This window comes from Candoia aspera, chromosome 4, assembly GCF_035149785.1.
Source record: "Candoia aspera isolate rCanAsp1 chromosome 4, rCanAsp1.hap2, whole genome shotgun sequence".
Classification (NCBI taxonomy): domain Eukaryota; kingdom Metazoa; phylum Chordata; class Lepidosauria; order Squamata; family Boidae; genus Candoia; species Candoia aspera.
The window spans coordinates 28369120-28381636 of record NC_086156.1 but is presented as its reverse complement, the minus strand read 5'-3'; the positions used below and the strand labels follow the sequence as shown (position 1 = coordinate 28381636).

At 38.4% G+C, this 12517-nt stretch overlaps 1 protein-coding gene across 1 annotated transcript in view; it reads left to right on the top strand.

The window, feature by feature from the left end:
- Nucleotides 1-12517, top strand: part of THSD7A (thrombospondin type 1 domain containing 7A) — a 225482-nt gene that overhangs the window by 207355 nt on the left and 5610 nt on the right. The window contains exons 23-27 of the mRNA XM_063303716.1: nt 711-885; nt 5426-5599; nt 6630-6725; nt 10496-10578; nt 11897-12107. Coding sequence (XP_063159786.1) covers nt 711-885; nt 5426-5599; nt 6630-6725; nt 10496-10578; nt 11897-12107 — 739 coding nt within the window. The remainder of the gene's footprint in view (nt 1-710; nt 886-5425; nt 5600-6629; nt 6726-10495; nt 10579-11896; nt 12108-12517) is intronic.

Genomic DNA, 12517 nt, shown 5'->3' with positions numbered 1-12517 from the left:
ACTGTTGTGGTACTGTTCAACCATTTAACCCAGAGTAGCAAAATTAAAAAGAAGGCTGTAGGGAGAGTGAACTGAAACTTTATTATGTTTTAAAAGATGAAAAGGATGTTGCCTATTGTAATCTCAATCCTGATTATCATGGAGGAATATTGGAGTATACTGTATGTGAACTTATGAAGCCAAGTCCATTCAAGTATACATCAACTTTCCTTAACGTGATGGCCTCTTGATTGAGCTACAACTCCTCTTATTTTATTATCCCAACTATCTTGACGGTTGGTTATATTAACTGGAGAGCGCCAGATTAGGGAAAGCTGATTTATATACTTCCATAGACTGCCTCATACAAGATTCTATAGAATAAGCACGATTCTATAGAACAATTAACTAATGAGCAATTCTTTCTTATCTAGACCTTCCTTGTTCGTAAAATAAAAAAAAATACTTTTTATTATATGTGCACATAGAAAATGTATATGATTGATTTTCCCCAAATTGTTAAGTTGAAGCTGTTGTATATCGATTTTGGCTTTTTAATAGGGATTTTATTTATACATGCAGTTCTTTAGCTACCACAAGTTAGAGTGCTAATTATATGCACTTTGGCAGCTAGCTGTGGTTTCAAAGCATGGGCTGAAATCCCATGTTCTGTGGCATTTTATTCCGTCTATTCTTACTCTGACTTCTTGTGAACAACTCTCCTTTTCTAGGATGCTCAGTGTGGAGAAGGGACAAGAGCTAGAAATATTTTCTGTGTTGTCTATGATGGATCTAGTGATGACATTGGCAAAAAAGTAGATGAAGAATATTGTGGGGAAATTGAACCTATGGTTGATGGCAATAAGAAAATTGTACTCGAAGAAGCTTGTACTGTGCCTTGTCCAGGTATTTCATTTGTTTGCATATTTGGCAAAGCTGCTATTGAATTCACTGCTGATTGATTTATTGAAAGATTAGAAGAGTATGTTATTTCCTATAACATATTGTTGTGGGTCAAAGTAAGACAAAAGGAGTTACTTCTCTATTAGCCATTTTTAAAAACTGTCTTGCTACAACAGCAGAGTATAAAGTTATTAACACATTAATAACCTGTAAATATTTATCTAGGAACAATATGGGGGCTTGCAAGATAGCCTCTAGTTTAGAAATCCTAGCTTTCATAGAATAGCATGAGCATACTTATGCCAAAACTGACTTTGGTTGCACTTGTGGTGAGCTGACCAAAATCTGACAGAAGTGGCCAGTCTTGTCCTACATGCAGCACAGGTATGACTAGGGCTGGTAACCTTGTCTATACCAACTCTAACTGAAAAATATTTTGTGAAAGCCTCATTTGACCAAAGCTAGGATGGATGATTGAGGTCAATATCTATGGAACCATTTATGACAACTTTTTGTGTGTGTGTGTCAGAAGCACCTACCAAAGCACTTCTGTATTGAAAAGATTTGCCGGTGATGTCACCATTGCCCAGGGGACACCCGAGGGGGCTCCTTTCATGTCCCTGTTGTTTTCCCACCAAAGTGGTACCTATTCATCTACTTGCATTTGCATGCTTTCAAACTGCTAGGTTAGCAGGAGCTGGGACAAGTTGATGGGAGCTCACTCTGTCACACGGCTTGTGCTCTCGGGTTTCGAACTGCTGAGCTGCCGACCTTAATGGTCCTCTGACTCAGCATCTTAACCACTGAGCCACCGTGGCCCCTTTTATGACAACTAAGGCATGTGAAAGATAGCTGCTTGGAATGTAAGAGAAATTTATGAAAATGGGCAATTAGTGAAGATGTATGAAATAACTGAAATACATGTTGGTGTGAATTGTGTCATCTAGATTGCAATGAGTGGATATGAAAGTAGGAATCCACAGGTTAGTGATAGCTAATGTTAGGATCTACTAAATAGTGATTAAGAAAAAACCAGAAATGAATTTTAGTAACTATTATGCAACGTTCTCAATAAATACAATGGTGGGGGGAGGAATTCTGTTGAATTCATTCCCACCATGAATATAGTGGTGGGAATGAAATGAGACAGTACAGAAAATATGATTGGATCAGACCACCAAAGGAATGAGAATTATGATTGTTAGCTGAGTATCTACTTAGAAGAAGTCTGTTTTGAATAAGTGGTTTAATCATGAGTGTTTTCATGTATACACTGCTATTCCATTGGCCACTTCCAAGCAATTTAAGATTGCTTTAAGAACTGGATGTTATCTCCATCCTTTGTAATGATTCCTGAAACACTGATGTAGTATAGCAGGGGAATAAACACATTCTGATTCAGCTTTACCTAAAATTGCCTACTCTTTTCCATTAACAAAACAAAACATACTCTTTGTCAACTTTTTGCCACACTTTTTGGTAACAAACCAAAGAAGAACTTACTCCTCTTCTTAAAGGTAAAGGTAATCTTTAACACCACAAAAGCTTTGTTGTTATTCTTTACTTAGAATTTTGCTGAGGAAATTGTCTTTTGCTTGAAGCCCCTTCCCCACCCCACCCTACCTTTCACCAAAGAAGATTAAGTTCCCTGTGGGAATAGGTTAATAGTGCACTCTGGTTAATGTTTCAAAAGATGACTACATGTGCCCCTATTATACATATATTGTTTATTCAATAATTCATTTCTTTACACAATGTCCTAATGTTCACAAATAAACCTTCTTTATTAAGGCATCATTAACATTGAGTTGATTTTACTTGTCAACATAATGTAAAGTGACATTAATTTTTAATAGCCCTTGTACTGAAATAATTAAAGCTCTGTACTCATTTGCAAGCTTGGGTGCCTTTCTAGCTTTATGGCCTCCATATATAGTACTATTTGCAAATATGACTTCAATCCCACATTTCCTTAGCACGAAAGGTTTTGACTGGTTCTCGATCCATAATGAAACTTCTATTATTTTTACAAGCATAGAGTTTACGTGGTAGAAACTGAAAAACATCATTCTGCTTTAGTTCAAGAGTTCAGTTTTTTTTAACGAAGTATGAAAATCTACATGCATTTTCTAGCACAATTTTTCTAAGAGAGAGAGAGATATATATATTTCACACAGACTTTCCTGAGGTGCAGATTTTCATAAGCATTTTTTATCTAATGTAATGCATTTTTGTGCTGTGATCTCTTCATTTGTATAGAAATTTCCTTAATATAGACATTTTGTACATTTCTTTAAATTCCCAGGCACAGTGAGAATTCTGACAAGTAAGATTTGTGTGTCTTCAGCTGCTTGTATAGGTGGGGGAGAGATATGGATATGAATTGGTTACATTTCCATGAACATTGAGGTGGAACTAATTTTTCATCCACCCCTGATTAGAGTTCTTCATGTCTGAGCATTTGCTAAGTTCCCCAAACAGCTCATTCATTCACAACTGCTCCACCTTCTCTTTCTTTTCCTTAATGAACCATCCCGTGTCAGCATCTAAAATGCCAAAACAAAACAAAACCCTGGCACAGGCTTCGCCTGTGTCTATTATTTTAAGTCTCCTACCTCTCTTACACAGAGCTGGGAATCTTTTGGCCCTGCAGATACTACTAAACTATAACTCCCAGCAGTTGTCTCTCACACACTTAGCCAAGCATCTGGGACCATTGTAAAGTTTAAGTCAACAAAACTGGGCTTCCCAAAGTTTTCCATTTCTGTCCTAAAAGGGCTCTCTCTGGATCCTTTGTAGCATAACTAAAATGTACAGTCCTTGAGCTGAGACTGGTGGGGTTTTTTCTTGATATTGTCTGTGCCCAATTCAACCACAGAAAAGGGAAGAAGAGGAAGTAATGGGAGCAGTTGGCCTGATTTTCATTATCTAGTATGGCTGTGATTCAAAGAGCAAAATATGACTAACAGCTCTTACACTATAGATATGTGGGTAGCCTTTCTCTTGATCAAATTAAAGCAGCTGTGCCCAGAAAAGGATAATGCTGCTTTAAATTGTTCTTGAGAATCATCTGTACATGCCCAAGTGTACTCCAAATCCCAATTCAACCACAGAAAAGGGAAGAAGAGGAAGTAATGGGAGCAGTTGGCCTGATTTTCATTATCTAGTATGGCTGTGATTCAAAGAGCAAAATATGACTAACAGCTCTTACACTATAGATATGTGGGTAGCCTTTCTCTTGATCAAATTAAAGCAGCTGTGCCCAGAAAAGGATAATGCTGCTTTAAATTGTTCTTGAGAATCATCTGTACATGCCCAAGTGTACTCCAAATCCCATCTTACCCTTTGAACCTGGATCATTGTACCTAGCCCTGCTGCTTAGCAATATTCTGCTGCCAAAGCTATTTTGCTCTAGTGGGTAAGGTATTAGTCATGGAAGGTCACTGGATGACTTTGGGCCAGTGACTTTCTGTCAGTCCAGCCTTCCTTGCAGGATTGTGGAAAAATTACAGGGGGGAGTGCTTACATACTCTGCTTTCAGCTCCTGATAGAAAAGCAGTATATCAATCTAACAAGTACAGGTAGTCCTTGCTTAGTGACCACAGTTGGGACTCTGTTGCTAAGCACTGTGGTTGCTAAGTGGAAAATCACATGACCATGACAGGATTACAACCTCACTTCCCCTTCAAGAGAAATATCACATGACCATGACTTACAGTTTTACTTCCACCTTCTCTACTGTATTAAATGTGCTTGTTGCAAGCCAGTTGCAAAGCACACAAATGGTGATCATGTGACTGTAGGATGCTGCAACAGTTGTAAATGTGAGAATTTGTTACAAAGCTTTTTTTCAACACCGTCATAACTTTGAATGGTCACTAAATGAGGCAGTTGGTAAGCGAGGACTACCTGTAAATAAATAAATTCCTATGGGTAATCTGCGATCACTTTATAGATAGAGAATAAGGATTAGTTGAAGAAATCATTGGTTGTAAACTAATAGGGGGTGAAGAGTTACAAAAATATTTATACTTGTATTAAAGGTTGGAAGTTACTTCTTTATATGTTTCTTTTCTTTTCACTATATTCTTACTTTTCTTTCTTTTTTCTTCTTTCTTTCTATTTTCTATTTTCTATGTTCTTTTTTTTCTCTTTTGCATCTTTCACCCTTTTTTTACATTCTCCTTTCTTTCTTTTGGTTTGTATTAGATTTTACTATTGTAATTAAAATCTTTAATAGAAATCATATATATACACACAAACACACACACACACACACATATATATATAGAGAGAGAGAGATTAGTCAGGAATATTTTGTAATCTGTTAAATCATGAAAGCTAAAATATATGATACAGCAAATATAACAATTTGTGCTTATACAGAAGTTTTGGGATGAGGTTTATTAAAAAAATAAGTTTGGACAAAACGCTAATATTTTATGGTCAGTGCAGCATCTAATTAACTGTAAGAGATTATTACAAATCCTCTTCTTTGCTAACATGTTGGGTCATTTCCCTGCCTCCCCCCCTTGCTGTGTAGGTGACTGTTACTTAAAGGAGTGGTCACACTGGAGCATTTGTCAGTTGACCTGTGTAAATGGGGAAGATCTTGGCTTTGGAGGAATACAGGTTCGATCACGGGGAGTGATTGTTCAAGATGTAGAAAATCAGCATCTCTGTCCAGACCAAGTTTTGGAGACAAGACAATGTAATGGTAAGTGCCAGAATCTGTAGCAAGGTATGTGCCTTTCTGTTAATTTACTCTGGAAGAAAATAAATAATAGGGTGAATTAATGTCTTTCTCCTGTTATGGATACAGAAAGTGAGTGCAGACCTTTTCTGTCTGTGCTATCTATAAGTAAAGAGGGAGGGCCCAGAGTTGAGCACTGCTATATGCAGAAGGTCCCTGGTTCTGTCCCAGTATCTCAGTAACAGTGCTGGGACATGAATGCAATGTTTGAGGATTGCTGCTATTTAGGGCAGACTGAGCTTGGTAAGATGATTCATCTCCTGGTAACATCTAGGCTTGGCTAAGTAAGAGCTGTCTTTGAAGACAGTCCCAAAACAAGAGCTGATGGGAAGTACTGCTTCAAGTTTGCTGACTGGCAGTGAGCATTGGAAAGGGGGTTGCCAGTGTTAAAACAGCTTTACTAGCTTTTGAGCCATCTTTTGGTCCAATTCAAAGTGCTGGTGTTTTTTCAACTGGTAAGAGCTTGGGGTCAGATACCTGTTGCATTTTCCCTTCCAGATGAGTCTAACCCTTGCTTTGGACCATAAGAAGATACCCTCACAGTTTGGCAGGTGCCAGGTTAGGAAAAAGCCCTTTTAATGGTGGTGTCATAATTAATTACAGAATGTTCACTTAAGGGAAAGTTTCTTGTTGCCCGCTTCAATTTCTTTTCTATAGCAATGAAGTTTTACTTTTCTTACAATTGTAAATATTTTAAATGGTAGTTGATCATATGCTGCCCTTATTTGTTATGTAGCCATTTATTATATGTATTTATTTCTAATCTGTATAAAATGTCTTGGCAATATTTTCCTTGAAAGGTAAACATGTCTAAAATAAATATATGCATGAACTATGTGAGGACTGCTTTCTGAAGATTTGATATGTGCATTCTAATTCCTGCTTGTAGGCTGATCTTATTAATGAAACTAATATGAGAAGCAAAATGGAAAACAACAATTCAATTCAAGCCAAAAACTAGAATATAATGGAATCTTTTCTGTTTTCAATTCAGATGGCCATTGTTATGAATACAATTGGATGGCCAGCCCATGGAAGGGATCATCTAGGACTGTATGGTGCCAAAGATCTGATGGTTTAAATGTTACAGGTAATATTCTACTTTCTTTTTTATATTATTGAATAAGCTCAATTATGTTTAAAAAATATATAGAGAGAAAATACTGTAGAATTTTGCTGTGGCCTACATTAGGATGGAAAGAATATGGCTGTTCAGATGTTACTGAACTACAACTCATATTATACCCTCTCAGCATTGCAGCAATCTAGTGTGGCAGGAGGTAGAGTCTGTTAACATCTGGAGTAGGCATATGGTACTCATTCCTAGTTTAGATAAAGCCACAAAGTTGAATTAGAAGTTCTGATAGAAAGCTAAATGAGTGAGCTCCAATATTATACCCTTTTTTCTAAGAATAGCTCCATTGAGCTTGGAAGGATTTGCTTTTGAGTAGACATATGCAGGATTGTGCTGCAGATCTCTTATAATAATTACATCCATTTAGGTTTGACTCATTACAACTTTGGGTGAAATAACTCCAACATGAACATTTCAAAACTTGCCATGTCAGAGAAACCATAGAAAAGTATGCTTGAAAAGGCAGGAAGCAGTTGGCATTGCTTGTATGCAAGTTTACCCTTGAATGTTAATTAAAGACTGTTCTCATAATAGTATCCATTTTATAATGGATTTCAGTGCCAGTATCAATTTCCAAAAATTATCTGTCTGGAAACCTATGATTAAGAGATTAGCCAATTCTTATAGTCCTCTAATCCATGGATAGCTGGCATGATGCAGTAGGAAGTTATTTAGGAGCCATTAAAGGACTTTTCTATGGAAGGCCCTTGAATACTCAATATGAATAGAAGTGTGTCTGAGCTCTTAAAGTCTGTTGAGAAGTGTTAATGAGCACTTATAAAAACCTATATTAATTAGCTGTCATTTCTATAGCCCTGAGAAAATCTAGTTAATATGCAAGTCAATCATAATCAAGTTGCTTCTGCTTTGGTTACAATACAGTTTGATACATTACAGCCTCATTCACTCAGCAGCTTTCCATCTATCTGTTTTATTCACTTCCTCATTACAGTAACTTATGTAAAAAGGGCTGGGGCTTCAGTCACATTGTCATAGCCACCACTTGACTTTTTGACTTCTCCCCCAGACACCTCTGTTTTTTTATTAGTGTAAATAAAATAAACTCTTACTCAACATAAGCAGTTTTACATCTTACTATTTTAAGAGATAAGTGCCCACATGCCAATGAAACCACTGAAAGAGCAAGGTGTAATTGTGCTAGATTTGGGGTGGAATATATCCATTGAGATTTATAGTCTGGAGATTCTATTCACTGGCCATTTGGCTGATACCATATCTCATACTTTTTCAGAGGATCCAACAATCCTCAATCTTCTTTTCAGGGCCAGGAAGATGGGATAAAAATCAACAGCCCAACCTTGGGTGCAATTGGCAGACAAGATGAATCTCTGACGATTCATGGCCAAGCTGCCAACTGCTCCTTGAGCAGGAGGTGCCACTTGCTCATCAAGCAGGAGCTGTGAGTCCAGGAAAAACCCTCAAACTGCACACCAGGCCTGAATGGTGAAGTGCAACCCCTATTGCACCAGTTCCTGGACCAGGAAGCTCTCCAGACAGCCACTCATGCCCTGGTTGACTCATATGCAATGCACTCTTCATAAGGTTGCCCTTGAAGATCACTTAGAAGCTGCAATTGGCCCAGAATATAGTGGCAGTGAGAGTAATGGGCATGCCTCAGCACATCTATGTAACATCTCTACTTTATGAGTTGTACTGGTTGCCAGTTAGCTTCTAAGTGCAATTCAAGGTGCTGTTTACCACCTGTAAAGCTCTTAATAGCATTGGGCCTGCTTATCCGAGACAGATAAAGTTGGCATGCTTCAGGTAAATCAAATAGTGTCATCTGATGGGACTCAGGAAGTGGGCTTTCTTTGTCACAGAACTTGCATTCTGGAATAGCAGCTCCTCCCAAGATTCATAGGCCCTCTACATTGCCCTTGTTTAAACAGTCCTTAAAAACATGGCTTTTATCCAAGGGCTTACGTTAGGATGGGTGGTGCCTTTTATGGGAATGTATATGATAGGTCAGTGTTTCTCAACCTTGGCAACTTTAAGATGTATGGACTTCAACTCCCAGAATTCCCCAGCCAGCATGACTGGCTGGGGAATTCTGGGAGTTGAAGTCCACACATCTTAAAGTTGCCAAGGTTGAGACACCCTGTGATAGGTCATAAGTTTTATTGCTCTTTCTGGACATCACTTGTTATTGTTGTTATATTGTTTTTGAACTATTTTTAGTGTTGTATACTGCCCAGAGTTGCTATCTAGTTGGGTGGCCTTATCAGTTTGAGAAATAAATAAACATTACTTAAGCAGAAACTGGGTTGCATTCCTCAAAATTATGTTTGGAATTCTTCTTGCTAGGATATTTCCCAGCACCAGCCACATTGTTTTAGAATAATTTATTGAAGAGCTAAGTTGTCTTCTAGAAGCTCGCCGAATGTTTTCATTGGTTTTCAACAGGCATGCATAATTTGGCTGGCTATCAGATGGTTGTACTTACATTTATTAGACTACTCTGAACAATTTCAAAATGTTGACTGAAAGATAAATGCTCAAACTACATTTACATTTGTAATTGCTTAGACCACAGCTGTTTTCATTTGCTTGACTTCCATCACAGTGTGATTGTTTTGTGTGGCCTTTTTATATCTAAATTTTATTTTTGCAGATACCTTAATTCGCAATGAAATGGGTGAGGAAGCAGTTATTTCTTCCTGTAGCTCCTCAGATGGCTGACATTTTTTAAGAAAGGCACTTACAGGCATGTGAATCCTATGCCAGGACCTACAAACTTTATATCATGTCAGCTGGCAATACTGATTTGGTGATCAACGTTACTCCTTTGGTTAACATACAGTTGCCTAACTGCATCTATTGCTAGTTGGATTTCCACATTGTTTTTCACCATTGTGTGGGATGGGCATGATTATTTTACAGTAAACGTGATGCAGTCAATATTTATTTACTTATTATTCAATTTATATTCTGCCTTCCTACTCATTGAGCACTGAAGCCTGTTAGATTACCAGAGTGAATGTATATAAGGTACATAACCTGGTTTTGCTGTTGCAGAGACAAAATGAGATGATTGGGCATGTCTGAAGGCTGGCAACACTCATTCTGGCTCAAAATAATGGTGAAAACCTGTGTGGATTTGATACACTTAAGTAACCGTGCTGAATTAATAACCTCTGTCCACTAAGTATCAAGAGTAAGATGCTGAGGAACAAAGTTTTTCATTTCCCCCAGCTAAGAACTTTTTGGGAGTACAGATATTGGAGCTGGACCATTAACTGAACAGCACAAAATTGCAGAAGAGGTGAACCTACAAAATGTCACTTACCTCATTCTTTTGGTGAGGCCTGTCCATTTGCTCAGTGTGTTGAGAGGTGAGGTTTAAAGGGGAGCAATGTTTTCTACCATATACCGCCTTTAGTCAGTATGAGGCTCGCATTTGTCAATATTAGGGCTTCCTGCCAAGAACACCAAGTAGAAAACCAGTAATTCCCACCACATTTTCACACCCCCTTCTGAGCTAGAAACAGAAGATGATACCTGGCATGATACTAACATTCCCAAAGAGATGTCAAGTGAAACAAATAAAGTCAGTAGTTTTGCTATATTCTTTCTCTATGATATTCACAAGAACCTGGAAAATCTTCTCTTCCATTATGGGTTGCTGTTTTTTCCTAGATGAAGCAGGGAGCTACCCTGATGCTAAGGTATGGTTGTGCCAAAATGCCATTTGTTTTGTTCTGCAGGAGGTTGCTTAATGATGCACCAACCAGATGTGGACAGGTCATGTAAGCCAGCATGCAGCCAGCCCTATTCTTACTGTAGCGAGGTATGTGCTCCTGTGTCATTCAGGTCAGGTTTCCAACATACGGCCACAGTATTATTGGTAGTGCGTCATACTAGAGCAGTCAGAAAGCCTAAAACGTTTAACAAAATCCTGTTGCAGTCAGGAATTGCACCAGCTTAGAGACTGGTGAAAAATATTTGATCCTGTTGGCCATTATTTTGCAGCTTTTGCAGAGCTCCATTCCTATGCTTCACTTCGTTTAGTGAGATGTTTCCTGCATTATCTCTGAGGAAATGTTTCTTTAGTCTCCTTTGACAAGAGGAAAGTGGAAAAGGCAGACAAATAAAATGGAGTTAAACTGGCCACACCCTTATTGAAGAATGATGGGGCACATTATTTAAGACTCTCTGACACTCTAAACTCAAGCTGAGTTGGTTCTACTATTGATCAAAGTGAGAAAGCCATTTAGGTAGGAAAGGCTGTAAGCAGAGAGCAGTGCTGAATTACTGGAGCAGAACTATAGTATATGAGCTCTTGGCCTTGTAAATCTGTCCTAGGAGGCAGTTTTGCCAGTATTGATATTATATTTGGTTGCCCATATATGCCATGTGAAGGTGTACCATCTCGTCTAGCTTTCCCCAACCTGTCATTTTCAGTCAATAGGCTTTGGGGGTTATAAAAATTGAAGTCTACCACATCTGGATAGCAATAGGTTGGGAAAAACTGAACAACCCTTTGATCTGCCTGTGCCTTGGATCGGCTCTGGCTGCCCCTAGCTTAGCAGAGATAGTCAGTGCTTGCTGTTACTTGCAGTGCACACAGCAGCAGGTCTCCCTCATCCTTGACTGGGGCACTTCCATGGTGCTTACTACTTGTAGAGAATCAGGCTTTGACATATTCTGTAATAAGACACAAAGTTCTGTATTCTTGATTATCCCAGCAGAAAGATCTTTTACACAGCAATATGGACAAAATGACACTCCTAACATTATAGGCTGCAATGGGTAAAGCAGGTGTAGCTATATTAAAGAACTGGATGAAGGATTTTCCATGTTTTTTTTCCTTTAGTTTCATGCACACACACAACCATAAGCCTATTGTATGGCTTGTATTGCAGTTTTTGTTTCTTGATTCAAAATGACTGGGAACTACACTATTGACTTTTTGTCCACTATTTGTTTTTTTATGTGGAAAGGGCCCTGGAGACATTTAAAAAAAAGTTCAAAGTCCATGTGTAGCTCTGGATTGCTCACCTATGTGTCCATGTGTCATGGATTGCTCACCTATGTTGTGCCATATTCTGTGACATTTGAAGTTACATGGCTTTGCTACAGTGTGTAACACATTTACTCCTCTGCAGACCAGAATGTGTGCTTGTGAAGAAGGGTATACAGAAGTAATGTCTTCTGATGGCATGCTTGACCAGTGCACTCGCATTCCAGTGGTAGTTGTCCCCACAGTGGAGGATAAAAAGGAAGATGTGAAAACTAGTCGAGCTGTGAACCCCACACAGACATCTATCACCCCGTCAGGACGAGGAAGAACTTGGTTCCTCCAGCCTTTTGCACCAGGTGAAATTTCATATGAATAGTTAGTGATATTAGGTCACATAAACTGAATGGAGTAAATTTGCAGACATCTTTACGGTATTGCATAGTATTTTTAGAAGACAGAGAGATCAATGATTCCTGGCTGTACCACCTCATGCCATTCCACTTGCTAATAGCATATAAAGGAGATGCCATGATTTTCAGTAGTTTCTGAGTGTTTGTTACATCCCAGAAACCTACTGGTTTATTGATACTTCTTCCATTCAGCGTGCCAAAAATGATTTTGCGAAAACACATTGCATAGAATAAATATCCACGGCACTGTCTTGGACAAAGTTTAAGCATCACATAATTTTCTCTTGCACAGATAGTTGGTCTTTTGGATGCCTAACCTTTAACCCTGTCTATAGGAGTTATATAGGAGTATATAA